The sequence below is a fragment of the Opisthorchis viverrini genome (assembly GCF_000715545.1).
Source record: "Opisthorchis viverrini unplaced genomic scaffold opera_v5_86, whole genome shotgun sequence".
Classification (NCBI taxonomy): domain Eukaryota; kingdom Metazoa; phylum Platyhelminthes; class Trematoda; order Opisthorchiida; family Opisthorchiidae; genus Opisthorchis; species Opisthorchis viverrini.
Window position 1 is genome coordinate 201,347 of NW_008751742.1, and position 16,473 is coordinate 217,819.

Consider the following 16,473-nt stretch of genomic DNA (forward strand, 5'->3'; position numbering starts at 1 on the left):
ACGTTTCCCTTCGATTAGTGATTTTTTATTCATTTTTAGGCTGCCCTCGTATTCTGTTGGAATACGCGGTCCATGGGAACATGCGGGATTTCCTGCGCCAAAATCGACCTTCGGATTCCGTTTCAGTCGATGATGTGGAACTTCCCAGCATTAATTCTTCCCTGGACCTAATGTCAACCCCCGATCTGGTCAAACTGAATCCTCAGGCCCTTCTGCGTTTCGGGTGTCACGTGGCAGATGCGCTCACTTATTTAGAATCCCTTAAAGTAAGCCATAGAACAGCGTGGTTTCTTCTTAGTTTTCGTATTTTGTTGAAGTACATGATATTTGTTTGCGGTTTTGCACTGTTCAGTGCCGTATTCCATATTTGCAAGTGGACGAGAGTTGAACTAATCGTCTATCTTCGGACCAGCAAGGACAAATGAACCAACGTACCTATTAGTTAACTTTTCTGAAGGATTCGCAGATATTTTTTTATCGAGTACACGCTTGGTATGTATTGTGTTGAGAAAGGTGGTACGTTACCGTGACTACTATAAAACTTCAACATGGTAACCTGACTCGCTTATGGGCATGCCATAAAGGACAATGACCTCGTGACCGAGAGATTCAACTGGATTCAGTGGAGCTTTCTGTTAAAACCAAAGTCGTGTGCAACTGAGAGTATTCGTTTTATCCTGCTAAATGTTTCGACGACTAAGTACGCATCACTACTTACTCGAGTTTCCTTCTTAGTGGGGCTTATCATCAGTGCCAGGATTTGAGTCCCGGACATCCGGTGTACGAGATGGGCATGTTACAGCCAAGTGACACAGTCAATGCTATGCAGTACCAGTAAGCTCGAATAAGGGCGAAACACAGGTCCCCTTGATTCACCTTCTTGGTATGGCTTTGCCAGATTACTAGAGCCAGGGCCGTAATAGGAATGTGCGAACAAGAGTGATTTGAATGCAAATTCCACCTAAAACAACTACCCTACTAATTACACTACACTAAGGGTACGTATCTCATGACATTAGCAAGTACTTAAAGCAGGTTGCTTTGGTTCTTGCTAACCGAACAGACAAACTGCGGTAACAAGTGGGATTGGCCAATTAAAATCCCAATCTGCCGTGTGTAATTTCATATAGTTCCAATTCCCTCTTTAAGATGAATTAGATGTGCCTATTTTTAGGCTGGTACTATACACAAACGAGCTAGCAGAGGACTTGATTTCATGACAGGTAATCGGTCAGCGAAATCGACCAACTATCATCTGCCGACTGACTCATCTAGTACTCACTGATGTCTCTTAGCCATTGGGGTCCTGACACCTGCAGAACCCACACGTACTCAAGATTGGAGTTATGATTGATGTACGACGCAATAATACAAGGCGGACTAATTTTTTACAAAAATCCATTGACCATTCTTCGATTCTATACTTCCACAATACTACCCAACATGACTCTACTATGAAGATCGGGTGCACCTTGTTGGTATGCATCCCGTCTCCATAGAGAACACCAACCCGTTTCTCTCCTCGAGTTGTTGCCTAATTGAAGGTCAGAACCAAAAACAATGCCGAGTCAAACATCGCTAGAATAATTGGCGAAATACACGCATTCGCAAGCTAATTCGGTGTTAAAGGGACACTTCCCCTAAATCGCAGCTACATCTCTCGTTCATGAGTATTCTTCAACCGAATGTGCTGCGCGAAGACCGCCTCGCGTTTCAGTCAGCACGAGATCTCGCAGTATGTTTTCCTGACACAACACACTACTCATAAGGCTGGTGAAAGCCTCAGGGTCAGATTCTGTTGGATTGACATGCCAAGAAACCAAAGATACCAGGGAACAACTACAGTCACTTTGTGTACAGTGTTGTTTTGAAGACATAAAGTTACTTCGCGAATGCTACAAACGATAAGTCGTACTTTCGAAGCACATTTCCTGTAGCAGTGGTCACGAGACCAGTAATGACAGTAAGTCCATGCTTCTTAGATCTTCCTTTGTTTGTGTTTGCTTCTACAAGCTCGACTTTTCTGGACGTAATGGTATGCACGTTCGAACCCAATAATGATCGCATAATCAATCATACGCCACTAACCTCATGCAGTGTAACCACAGTTTTCGTTCAGTGAAGTCGCGACGACCGCGTTGTTACCAAGTCCTACCTCAAGACGTATTTGTTGAACTTTGCCGAACCCACGGCTTGCGCGCATCGCGTCTTAGTTATCGAATTATGTTCACACTGTAGCAGTACCCCAAGGCGTGGGCTCTAAAAATCCCAGTTACCGCCACTGGGTTTTAGTAATAATAATAATAATCGTTCACTTGTATCAGCCTTTTTGAGGCTGGAGGCCATGCCATCTGAAGGAAACACGAGGGCTGAGATACTGTCAATTTGTCCAAGCCTAGATAGGAAAGTCAAGACGCTGAGGTTGGATTCGAACCAGGGAATGGCACTGGCTGAAATGACCGCTCACGCTTTCGTCCACGTTCTGCGGTTGTTGCTCTAACACGTAACAGAGACTCGTGGCGTTTGGATTCGTCTTATTTGTTTCTGTTCATTTATTTGTCATCAGAAAAAAAACATCTAAAAAGTTCTGAAAATCAATCACTAAACCGTCACATCTTTGTCGACTATTTTCAATTAACATAACGATTGGTCTTCGAGGCTAGAGAGCACACATCATAATGCTTCGAAAGAGTTCGGAATTCTCCGTCCAACAGTTTCTGTACACTTGTCCCATAACATCCTCAAATAAATGTGAGATTGTGTTGCAGTGACCACAGTTAGCCGTTTCAGTGTTACGTTCTTAGGCCTGTTTTGGGCCTGCACACCGCAGCGGATAAGGTTGTAATTTCGTCAGCATATTTTGGTCCCAAAATATCGGTACTGAAGTACAGAATACAGTCAAGACTTGCGATATGTACGTCCAGATGTCACGATGTTGGTGTGAACCGTATTCAACCACAAGCTGCGGATCACTTGGCGGGGAATCGGTTCAATCCACACTATATATCGAACGAAGTGAGGTAGGGGCCACATATATTAACTTTTGACCACTTATACGACGGTTCCAGTGTTACTGTGAGGTAATTTCACACCTTGGAGTACGAACGCCTCTTTCTAGCACACGCGATCCCAATAGCAAAAAAAACCGCCCCGTTGAATGTCCTTCCTAGTAAGTTGGGTCTTATAACGAAAGATACTGCACATTGCGAAACGTTTTCTGTCTTACAGATGTTTCATGAATTGCGAGACAACTGCTGTCCCAAATGGTTTTTGTATTTCTCTCGCGAAGCCAGTCATGTTTGCATATTGCTCTGCATATCCAAATACATTCACAAGCTGTTAAACTAATCGGTCCAAAAAATTGACAGTTAGTCTGTGGTATGACCCTGTGTAACTTGAACTTCATGACGAATAACCAACCAGTGACTTCAAGGGGAATTTCACATGCAATCGCCGAACGGCATCCTTTACTCTGAACTATGAATAAACTGGCGAAAATGCTGTCCACAAAGGAAATATTTCCATCGTTTTTTAAGGACATTTTGCAGTTCGATTTCACTCGTGAGACAGCCAGCCGTTCTGATATTCTTAGCGGAAAAGTCCTCCGGGATAATGTGACTTGACACAAAATTGCAGCTTTCTTTTTGGGGATTGAACACTGGCAGAAATTTTCCTCAATCGATCTATGTTACCATACAGGTGATTTCTCCAACACCCAGGATTGCCTTCTGGGTGAGTGATGTAGATTGGCTGCAAGCTTCGTAAAGAAGCCACTACTCAGACTCGTTCTCGACAATTTTCCGTCAAGTCAGATTTTGTTGGATTACTGTATTCTGAGGATAAGGTAGTAGATATTGAGAGAGAAATGCTGGTCGTTGGTTGTTTGTATTCTGTTCACTCAGTTGGGTGACGTCATCAGTACGTAGTACGTGAGCAGTCTGTCGGCTTATAAATGGACAAAACAATAGTGAGCTATGTAGTTGAAGTAAAGACACGACTTTTTTACGGACTGTCTGCACTCTGTGAACGATAAATCATCCTAGTAGTTATCTAATCGATGACCTGTGGGAGCTACTGGTCCATAAATTGTGCCAAAATGCACGGGTCCAGAATTCAGTGGCAGTTTCCAAACAAGAATGGGTTAGTACTTACGCCGGCCCTTTGCAAGTCGCTAGTCGGATACTCATTAAAATCTTATACTGGGGAATTGATGTAGCCTGTCGTGCGTCTCCCCACACTCATTCGAAAATGTCTAGGTCAATCAATGAAAACCAACCGATCTATCCCAAACTGAAACAAACTTCGTAACAGATTGCCGTTGTCTTGTTTGCGCACAGTTCGTTATTGGCTGTCGTCAAACTCCCTGTTCCCTGCCTGTCTTTAGTCATTCACTGTTCTCGTAAGCTGAGGGTCCTGTGCCAATTTTCTACAGGCTCCACTCGACGAACTTTGGGTGTCCTTAGATATCCACTATGAACCCGGACGATTGAACTGCGATATTATTACTCCATTGGTATTTTCCCCCAAAGGCGTGTTGGTAATAGTAATAATAATCGTTCAGCTGTAGCACCCTTCCGGTGCCTAGCTACCATGCGACCCGAAGGAAGCGCAAGGACTGGGATACTGTCCAAACCTAGACACGGGAGGTCGAGATGCAAAGGTTGGGTTCGAACCACGGACCTTCTTGACCGTAAATTCGCCTTCCTACCACTGAGTCATCTCGCTCCCAGGTGTTTTGTTACTGCCCTAATAGTTATCTCAAGTAGGTTCTAGAAGACATACTAGACTAGTTCCGTGGTAACGACTCGGCTGGAGAGCCATATATTGTGAAGCACGGTGGATTCCCTCTTCAATGACTGTTTTTAGCCAGTCAAATCGAATTCCTACTGCGAAACGCACAAGTGGTTTTCCACCCCTTGGTGAGAATAGTTGGGGTGTATTCGGACTGTCTGCACTTTATGAACGATAAATCTTCTAGGCCTATGGGAAGGTACGTGAACGCAAAATCAGCAAGCATGTAATTCAGAGTGAGCACTCAAACGCGACATTGTCCAACGTCCATTTTCTGGGAAGACCACCCCAGGTGGTCCTGCTAGTAGCCTGGAGGGGGTCTATCATATTCTTCTTCGAGTCCTAAGTGAAATTGTTTCACTTTATGATTTGATGCAATAATCGTCTAGGCTTTTAGACACATTCTCTTAAGATATGCGTTGAACATATCGAAACTGGGATAATCAGGTCCTCGTTGTAATGCACATGTCCTAACAATACTTATCTCTGTTCTAGAAGCCGCATTTTTAGCTTACCCACTGTTCGTATTTACCATGGAATATAGCTGTGATTTCAGCTCAGTGCCTTACAAGGGAGCATTGATCGTACGTGAGTTGTGAGCTCACAAATCAGTGGTCTGCGTGCCTTGATGCCGGTTACCTTACCACCTCTGGAAGCGACCGTTAGTCAGTCACATGGTGTGCTTTCTGTGTGCGAGACTTTTAGTCTGCGTGACCTTGAGTGAGAAACAGTCTGTGCGTACAGTTTGGAAAGAGAAATGGTAGCATTTGGTTCTTCGCGTCGGTAATTCTGTTAATACTAACTCAATTGTCTGCCCTATCGCTTGGTGCTATACTGCACAAACCGGTCTGTGTTCTCCAGTGCGCTCGACCCAGACATACCTCATCAACGGTGTGAGCTTGGCTTATCGGGTCACCGACTGGTGTGTGGTATGTAGTCACACGTAGCGGAAGAAGGCTGTGATGGTGCCGCACGACTTGCCTGTTATTCCTTAGCTATTATTATGTTTAGTGAGATGGAAATCGAATGGATCCTGACCTAGTGCTTTTCGATGAGATGGGCAGTGTAATGTCTTGCTTTTCAATTCGTGTGAAAGGTGAGAGTTTATGTTTGTTGCTGGCTACGAATAAACTCAGAAAGCTCTGACACAATGACTCACCTTCGTCGCATTCATTAGCACAATAGTTAAAAGATATTAACATTTCATTTGGTTCCGTCAGCCGCGGACGCGCGAAATTCCACTGTTATACCGCTGATGCGTAGCAAGCTTTACCTGATAGGTAGGTATATTGTCAGCCCCCCAGACTGATACTTTGATGTGCTGGTTTCGATAACTACCCCTTGATCGGAAGCTCCGAATTTCCGGGAAAGCCTTCATTCGGAAGATGACAATCCAATAACACAACAAAGCCCGCTCCCTTTTTTATGCGTCATTCATGTTGACTGACCACGTCACCTGGTGCCGCCCTTTATTTAAACAGAGCTTTTACTCTTGGTGGACAGAATTTCTGTACGACCTGATTTTTACTGAACCAATGTGTGCATCGACCTGAGAGGATTTGAATTGGATGTACACATTGGTTGGACAAGTGAAATTCCCACCTCAACAAAACAACCGTTTTAATGCATCCCCTAAAATACAAGTTAAAATAACGAAACAAAAGTGAGCCCTTTGAGGCCAACTTACTTGAGCTCGTGATGTACTTGGGGTTTCCGGTAACTGACACAGTCAGACGACAACAAACAGTTAGCTGATGTTCCAGCCTTAGCGTGACTGGAATAGCACTTACAGGATTTGCGAGAGAGGGAGTTGGCACCGCTAGGCATACAAGATAACCATGCCATGCACATTCAGCAGCTCGAAGTCACGCAACCGGGATCTCTATAAGCGAGCAGACGGAGTTGCTGCTCATTTGGATGGTTGTATTCATTCTCACAGTCCAAAGCATCCTCATCGTAGCATGACACCTTAAACAACCTCGTAGTTTAGTTGAGGTCTATGGACGGTTCCGGTGAACACATGTATATTTTGATAAGCTTTGGTGCAATATCTGTAGCTTTAGAATCCCGCGAACCGGCGCTTGTTGTCTAAAAGCGCAAGCTCAGTTTGGGGATTTATTCAATCAGGTCAGTTAGACTATGCACATCACGTAACGCTCTAGTTGGGTTAATGATGGATATTGTCACCTTGCATCTGTAATCGCTCCATTTCGATACAGCTTTTGTGAGCGGAAAAAACTTATGTGGACTGTCATCATGTTCGACGTCCACTGTATCACAGAAACCCTGTCACGATTAAGCAAACAATAGCTGTGGAATATGTGAGCTAGGGATGACGTTCCCTTAATCTGGTTGGATAAATCTTCTGGGATCGTCCTTCTCAGTACGGCTGGGCTCAATGTATCCTGTGTCCGTCTACTCAATACAAGCTTGCAAGTTAGGTTGATAGCATGATAGATTGCCACCGTATGGTTCCTCGTTTTCACGAGCGTCCCACGAACTATGTAGGTTGTACGGCTTGGCGCCTCTCACAGGTAGCAACTGAGTATTTCCCACCCTGCATTAGAACCGTAGAAGCCGAACACTTGACCAATGCAATCGCAAGCCATCTGGTCGATGAGAACCTGCAAATCAACCCGGCCGAATCGTTCGACGTGATTTTCCGACTGCCGCCTAATCGATCGAAAGCCATCTGCAAAAACGCAGTCGAGACAGCAAAAAGGCTACGTCCAAAAAGGTGTTAAAAAGCAATCTACAAAACCATTGGCCTTGTCCTAATCCACCAGTGGCCCCCTCTTAGAGGATCAAAACGCATTACAGTTCAATTTTTTTGTGGTCTTTAACCACTAAAATCTCATTTGTTATACTATGGACCTTCTAATCTATTTATAAATGTAACTTTGGGGCTGGAACTTTAGGAATGACAACTTTCAAGAAATCACAGGAACTCTCAGTACATATGGAGAAAGCCCAACAGTGCTTGCAATATTACTCTCATCTGGACAGTCGTACCCATGTACTGGTGCAGTTCTGCTCGCTCCGTTCCAAAGCAGAGAATATCGGAATCCGGTTTCATCCCTATTATGGTTTATGAGAAGTGTGTACTTTTGGCGGTGTTGCGGAGATGTGAACTCAGGTCACCTGACATACAAGACATGCATTACCACCATTTCACCAGCGCACATCGTACACACCTGAATAGTCTCAACAGAGAAGCGTGTTTGCACTTGAGTGTTGCGTACTGTTGACCCGAAACCTTGAACACGGACCAACTCACTCACTGTTCTGGACGCCACAGGTTCTGTATTTCCGGGTTCTTACACTTGTCACACGGCTGGCTTGATTCTTGACAATTCAGGCGACCATGACAATGCAACTAGGCCGTACGATGAGTACTCCCACATGAACCGTGGTTAGAAGCGTCGATTGCAGTGCATGTTAGATCCGCTTTGGTGTCTTGGGAACAACATTTCACAGGCACATATTTTCGAGCATTTGTATCAGCTTTCCAGTATAGTGGTCAATTAAGCTGTGCGATCAAATTCCAGTTCGAATCCCTGCACGAATCAGTGGTTGACAACTTATGGGCATGTTCTTAGTGGTACCTCATTTTGGAGGTGCTTTGAAGCCTAATCATATCAGCCATATTCTACCTTTGTACTGCATATCCTGGTCACGCAGCAACATCGATCTACTGCATGTTTCATGCAAGCCCTTTTACCGTGCTTGGCGCTATGTTGCATCTCGCTTGTAATTGTTTCCTCTCCAAGAGAGCGATTCGCTGGGAATTTGTCATGTTCCACCAACAAGTATGCATGTGAGATTACAGAGAATCAGGGGAGAACAGGGAGCTGGGGCTTGATTACTCGATCCGTGTTTATTGATTTGAGAGATGGAAGGTGTCAGGAAGGTCAGATTCCCGAGAATAATTTCACAATGCTCGGAGCCTACTGAGACCCTGAAAATTGCAGCGGGGCAGCTACCAAGTAGTCGGGCCAGAAAAGCCAGCTGCCGATTGGCCGGTTGTTCAGACTAATGTTTGGTAATTCGGCTAGGTTGGGTTGGGTGTCCCATTGCCTTTTACTTAACCCTAAGGCGACGTTCCTAACCGGTTGCCTTTTGTAGTATTCCCGATCAGTGTTGACTCGAGAGGGAAAAGGTCAACAGTTGTCACAAGTCGTATCACGATCCTACAACCATATATAATTTCGGGATCTATCGATGTACCCGTTTGATTATTCTACCTGTTGTTCACGTTTAAGCAACTCAAAGCAACCACTAAGTATAAGATGCTCCCGCTCTTAATGAGAAAGACGTTGAATTTCGACTGCTGAAACAGATAGTGGCTGGTCACTTACCTAAAACGACGTAAATGTCGCAAAATCAAGGAAAATAAACCCGATTATGGGGGTATAAAAAATTACCGAGTAGTCATTCCGAATTCCAGGGAGGGGACATGGAGGCGGTCACCAGATGAAACTTAGTCACGCCTCAAACCGCAACACCTCGCCACCGATCGGTGATGTGTTCTCGCATCAGGGCTAATTGGCCAAACCGGTCATCTGCTTGGTGATTTACACTCAAACTACACTTCATCCTTTTGAGTTTTGAAGATTTCCTATTAGTGTTCACTGGTGTATTCGTGACGTCACAGAACCAACCGAACGAGTTTGCTCGGGTTAAGGAACACTGACTGTGATGGTGGGCAGGATAACTACCGTTCCCAGTTCGGCCGGTCCTCACGTGCAGTGAAGATTGCGAGAAAAACCGGCACTAGGGCGCCGTCCTTGAGTAGCGAACTGTTCGAACATTTCGTCTGTACAGTTCCGTTCGAGTCCCCAGTCAACACTAATTTGCAAACGAGTGTCTATCACCACACTATTATTCTCTTCCCCTACTTTCGGAACGCGGTGTAACGGGAATGGATAACCTCGTGCTGACTTTCTGTCATTCCACCCAAGGTTGATTTTAGACCAAAGCACAAGTGCATTGTATGCTGAAACGTGTTTTCTCGCTGTAAGCATGTACGAAGCGCAAATAGTAGTTCGTGGCCTCGTTTGTAAGATTATTAAGGATTAATTGACGAGAAGAGGGACTCACGAATCACTGTTCTTTCGGCTGTCACGTCCCAATGACTCAGACTTTCGCTAGTCCGACATAAACGTAAGCCTGTCACTCGACACAATATCGACAGTGTGATGTAGTTGTGCCGTTGCTCATACGTTGTTAGAATATGCTCACACCTACGCACTTCCTGGCAGAATTTTGAGGTCACACAATCGTCCTTGCTTCCTGTGGCCGGGTCATCCTGTACTTTTCGTGGCACGGCATTGTGAACGTGTGTGCGTACATGGCACTAGTCGCAATGCGGCCCCGCGCACGATCACACACTGCACCAAGATCTAGCTCAACCCAAACATGACAATTTTGGTGAGATGAGGTGACTGATTTTCTGTAACATGCTTCCGGGCCAAAGCCATGTTGCCAGTCGGGGGAAGACATTCTAATGTCTCAACTGGGCATTACATACCATTTTATGTGTTCATCATTGCGAGTGAGTACGTCATGATTTCTGCCGGACTTCATTCGACGTAAGACGTCTTGTTGACCATCGTTTACAGGCTAATGCTCAACATATCATGTGTGACTCACAGCAAGTGGCTGGACAAACGTTGTATGCGAATGAATGAATGAATTCTGAATTTTCGATGCATCGACACCCTTGCCTTTGGCTCCCCCACCCTAAGAGTGATCAGATCTGTCTCACGCTAAGTGAAAAGTAATTTGATTGCAATCAGACTTTATCAGAATGACTTTCGTTCTTTTGTTCTTCTAGTGAGCCTACTGTGGCTTAGTTTTGCCCCAAACATACGCCCAACTGGTCGCAAAGCAGCAGAGGTATTTATCAACAACTTACTTTGTTTTTTCCTCTCCCTTTCACACTTCAGCTTGTGCATCGGGACATCGCTGCTCGCAATGTGCTGGTTACGGAAGGCTACGTAGCCAAGTTATGCGACTTTGGACTTAGTTGCCCCCTCGTCGATGGCTGCTACGTGGATGAGTTCCGAGTAAGGATCTAACCTCTCCCAACATTCTACCAGTTTTGCACCGTCGATTTTTCAATGGAATTACGTTGTCTCCCTTCTGCGGAGCATTCATTAGTGTATTGCCTGCTAAGAAGTAGCTCCCAAGGGAAGTCGTGGAAAGACTATACACTGACGGTAAACCCAGTCACGGTGAACAAATGAGTGTATTTTGACTAGTTCGGGAAAAATATTGAGTTGCACAAGACTATCTACTGTTCACTTTGGACTATTCATTGGCATTTTACCATCCTGTTTTCAGGACAGTCATTTTTGCATGAGCTATCGTTCTATAGGTAACTGAACCATCATTCCGCCATGTACCATAACTGACAATGGCTCACAACGTATGTGCGTACACACGATCTTTAGATCAGTCTGGTCTGCTCTGCTAAGACCCACAGCGAGAAGAGGACAGTTCCTTGGTTTTCTATAGAGGAGAATGTCGGTAGCTCAGGTAGCGTAGATGGTCGTTGGCTTGTTTGCTGAGCTGGGCAATTTGGTTGCAAACGTTTCATCACCAATCGAGGTGACATCATCAGTGCGTAGTTGTGCGTAGCGATGGGTTGGTGGTTGTGCACTACCACTACACTACACCACTTACCCACCGCTACGCACTGATGATGTCACCTCGGTTGGTGATGAAACGTTTGCAGCCAGATTGCCCAGCTCAGCGAACAAGCCAACGATCACAGTTCCTTGGAGTCATCGTCACTCACTGGTTTGGCATATAATGCGAGCATTCATAAGTTGGCGACTACACGTCACATCTTTACTCGCTTTCAACGAGTCGAACTCAGTTCATTTGTTTTTATTCGATGACGGGATGGAATCCAACATGACGAATGGAGTACCCGCCACCCACTAAAGTACACCTTGCTCGACCATTTTGCCAGTACAAAGGGCTTATCTTGCACTGTGTTTTTTAAACATTTCTTGGTCGGAGGTTTCTTGTAAGGAGAATATACTGTTCACAATGTGAAAAATGTGGAAGTTGCGGAAATGATTAGACAACTCGTCGAATTGTGGTAGAGAAATTCGGGTCAACAAAGACTGCTAATTAGTCGCGTTCGCTCTTAGATGTCGTTCGGTCACAAGTGACCGCATTTGGTGTTTCCACTCCAGAAACCGACCCCGCATGCGCACCGACATCAACCAGATCTGACCATGCTTATATTCATCGTATGTTCCGTTATCCCCAGTGAAGATCGCCCTTCGGTAGCCAAAATATCGAGTTACGATATTTGTTACTCCTTGTTACCTTGCTCGTTTTTTTCAAATTACTCACTGTATACCTCAATACCGCTAGCAAAGTATGGAAATACGATCCAGTTCATTATAGTGTAACAGGGGCGCAGGTAAAGCGTCAGTCACATACGTCGGTTTTGTAATTATATGCAGCATCCTTCCTTTTAAGCGGAGCTTCTTGTGATGATCTTTTCAATACCACCATCCGTATCCATTAGTCGCAATGTATGTACTTTTCGTTCTGCCATAATACGGACACCCCCAACACGACCAAAGTTGTTTGACCTTTTTCGAAGTCCTAGTTGATTGAGTGTACTGCAGGATGGTTGTACTTTCGCATCCCAAAGAACAGATAGCTTCAAAACCGGAAGATTTTGGTCCGTTCATTCTCCATTCTTTTGAAGAGGTCGAACTCCTCTGCATAGGCTTTCCTTCCATTGACAACTTAAGGAAGAGTGAGGTGTTGAACTAACGGAACTAAGAATTTTGTGATATGCGTATAATCAACACTAGATTACTACCGTTTTTCAATGTTTGATGCATGAGGTGTGTAGGTTAAAGGAGATCCGTCAGGAGAATGTTGCATGGGTCTCATTGTGCCCTCTACTGTCAAACCGCTGCAACAACTTGTATTCCTGGCGTAAATATGTGCCATCTAAACGCGATTACGGTAGCTGTATTGCAATGGAGTTTTTTGTTTGTTTTTGTCTCAATTCCTTGAGGAAGCTGTGTCAGTCAGGTAAAGGACGATCATTACCGCCAGTTTCTCTCCAATTAGCTATCAAAAGGGGCTCGGGTCCCCAAAGGATTACTTACTGCGGATCCTTTTTTTTTCAGGAGCGGCTGCCTTTTCGTTGGATGGCTCCTGAGAGTTTACACGATAACCGGTTTTCCCTAAAAAGCGATGTTTGGTCATTTGGAATCTACCTTTGGGAGTTATTCAGCCTGGGTTACACTCCGTACCCCGGTTTGTCCTGTGCTGATATTGATCCGTGGTTAGCGGCTGGTTATCGGAATGCTCAACCTTCTATGGCCTCCGCTGAGGTCTATCGGATTATGCTGGACTGTTGGCACACTGAACCATCCCTGCGACCTTCTGCAAAATCGCTTTTGGATGACCTTAAGCTTTTAGTTTCAAGCACTCTCCGCTCTTCGTCAAGAGACAGTGGGCTTACAAGCGGTTATAGGTCTAGACAAACAAGCGGAACTAATCCTTCTACAAGTTCTTCAGTGCCCCGTCCTCGACCAGTTCCCCCAGTGCGGACCGTCTCGCTCCCGGGGTACACCAACCTACCCGAGGTATGTCCCCGATGAAAACCTTGTTTTATTTTCTCACCCGTTTTTCCTTTATATTACATAATCACTCTAATGCCGAGCTCCATTTGGTTGTCCTAACCTTCGAGGGATCACATTCACCTTCAGTTTTCAAAACATAGTGTGCTGCTCTTACGCGTTTTCTGAGCTCCTTCTAAGTTACTCAGATTGGTTAAGGTCGATTTCAGTGTTACATTTTTTCGGCAAAGTCGAGAAGCACCGTGCTCTTGTCGGTTTTCTATTGGGGGCCATCTGTAGTGTGCGCTTTGTCAGACGACGGTGCTCAGACATAGAGATCTCTTCTTTGCTGATAACTGAATGATCCATTGACAGGCTTGGATTTATTTGCACAACTCACGGTACAGTAACCTGACCACTCTGACTTTCCGATGGTACCTCCCCTCATGTTTGCGCTGTGACGGTAACATACTTCTGTCAGTTGTTCAACGCAAAAGTTTTTTCTGTAGAAAATCGGTTTTCGTGATCCACAAGAGACTGGTACTCCTGAAAAAGAGACTCAAAGAGAAAAGATATCTACAATCTTGTAAGTGGATCGAGCTGAGAAATGCACTCCGTCGACGCCACTTTCAGTGTTTTCGTCGTGCTGTTAATAACCTCTGTTTCTGCTCTATGTGGCCCATTAATTAACCTAACCAACCTAACCGTGTGAACTTCATAGCAGTAACATGAAACTCCCCGAAGGTAAGCCTGGTCACATGTTGAGCATGTGATCGGTCTTACTGTTGGCGTCATACACCAGTATGACCCAAGCCAGCCAATTTCCGCTGTATGCCAGAATGCAGAATGCCGGGGGAGAAGGAAGTCTGTTTCCGGAAACCTAAATTACGAACAAACGGGTCATCAGAGGCATTCATACAGGATATCATCCAAGAAAGTGCACGATCGTCATTGAAAAAATTCCTGTTCCCAACCCTAAATCGGTTTGTTTCGGGTCTAGATTCGTCTGTATTCCCCTTCAAATAGGCTTCTGTGTTGTCCCAACTGTACCCTTAAAATAATTCAACTTGCTCCCGTGTTATTTTCACGTTTAGTCTTGAAGACCCACAGTTGAATTTCTCAAGTTTCCGTATTTCAATACAGCTAAAAGTCCTGTTTCATCGTATACATTACATTCATAAGGTTGTTGAAGACCCTGCGGTAGCCGACGACCGATTTCGCCCTTCTTGGGGCTCATCAGTCCCTGTTTCATGTTTTTCGGTCACGACGCGGTCGGACGCTCAACAGGCAACCAGAACACCGTTTCAAAACTAATCACTATTTGGGACATTTCTTGTTGCTTCTCAGAAAGTTTCACATTAGCAGTTGCTCTGCCTTGTGCTGTATGTCAAGATCGTCTAAGGGAAAGTGAAAAATAGCTACAGTGACACGGCACAGTTCAAAAGAAGAGGGGTTAGCAACTACACCTTTGTTCTGTTCAGAAGCCCGGAAAATATGTTATCTTTATTTCAAACTGGACCTAGTAGCCGATCAGTATGAACATGTGCTCTCCCGGTTTGACAACGGCGGTGTTTGTCTTCATTAAGCGGTGAACAACATTCGACCTCGAATGCCCATGCGAATCGGCCTGCTAAAACTACAGTGGAAGGAGCACTTAGAGTTATTACAGTGCTGCTGATCATTCAGCTCGGGTTTTTTTTACCGAAAGTTCTTACCCAGCCATCACTGGCGCACAGTTTGTGAATCCTCTCTGTTTTCAAACCCCAACCGCCCAGTTTTCTTGTGTCATCTTGCATAATTATCAACACTTCAACCGTACTGTACCCCATGAGCGTGTACCATTTTCCAGCTTGTTGACTCTCATACTATGATCCCATTTTTTCTGGTTGCTTATTTAGGGATACGTGGAAATGTCCCTGGAAGGTTATTTGGAGCCACGGAATGAATTGCGCAGTGCAGACCTCGTCGCCGCGTAGTACATACAACAGCACCACCTCCATTGCATCCAACCCCCTCTCCCCTCAACGAAATTGTCAATAAAAGATACCGAGATTTTTATACATATATACATATACATATATCTACATATACATATTACATATACATATTACATACACTACATATTACGTCTTTGTATACATGTGCATCTATACATATATCCACATACATTTTTGACGCCTTTCCGTATCGTTTCTTTTCCACTAACTTAGCAAGGGTGGATTGTAACTGCCGTCTTCCACGAAATAAAACGGAAGATTTCCATATTCTCAAAGTCTCCTTGACAGAATACCCCAACTACTACCAACAGGTATCCCAGGTTCTTATTTCGTGGCGGGTTTGCCTAACAAAAGTCTCCATTCGTACATGGCTTGTTGACTGCAATCTGTTCGCAACCTTGTCTTGAAGTTCTTTAACCTCAAGCGGGAGTTCATTCACTTTAATTCCTCGTATCATGAAAAGCCGAATGAACCCAGTCGCGTTGAAGAGTTGGTTTTAATACGGATGCACAGGTCGCGTATCTGTTGCAAGTGGCATGCGCACTCATGCGACCATGTTCAAGAAAGAAAGCAATGTACCAAATGACGACAAAGTTTGTAACGAGTTGAACTTGTTGCGATGGTTTACTCTTTGAGTTAACTGGGTACATCCATATATAATGTATTGCCATATCTCGAATATCGTACCAACTGAAAGATGAGGCGACCTGCACAGTACATAAACGATAGGTTCAGCTGGGCTCCAGGTGAGTCTCCCGTCAAAACCGAATTGGTGTGCAAATGAGTGTATTTCGCTAATTTTGTGCAATTTGGGTTCAGGTAGAGTACAAGATTGACGGAAACTCGACTACCTAGTGAGCCGCAAGAAGGGCGAGGCCGGTCGGGGGCCGTTGAAGAGTTTTCTGCCAGCTTAAAAGTAGTGCGTTGCGTGGATACATTCCTGTTTAGTTCTCCGCGTTTGGGTGATTCAGGCGTCTATTCTCAGCATATGAGAAGTAAGACATGAAAAAAGTGCATACTTGAAAGAGCGTTGCCTAATTATCAACCAGATATGAAGCAAAAAAGTCGCACTAGGATGTCAT

General features: G+C 44.7%; 1 protein-coding gene across 1 annotated transcript in view; it reads left to right on the plus strand.

Annotated features, from left to right (window-relative positions):
- The window catches only part of T265_04885 (hypothetical protein), a gene marked incomplete at both ends in the record, with an annotated part of 72,360 nt that extends 56,792 nt beyond the window's left edge, over nucleotides 1–15,568 (plus strand). Inside the window, 4 exons of the mRNA XM_009169745.1 lie at nucleotides 40–266; nucleotides 10,740–10,859; nucleotides 12,960–13,421; nucleotides 15,293–15,568. Coding sequence (XP_009168009.1) covers nucleotides 40–266; nucleotides 10,740–10,859; nucleotides 12,960–13,421; nucleotides 15,293–15,370 — 887 coding nt within the window. The remainder of the gene's footprint in view (nucleotides 1–39; nucleotides 267–10,739; nucleotides 10,860–12,959; nucleotides 13,422–15,292) is intronic.
- Between the last annotated feature and the right edge of the window lie 905 nt (nucleotides 15,569–16,473).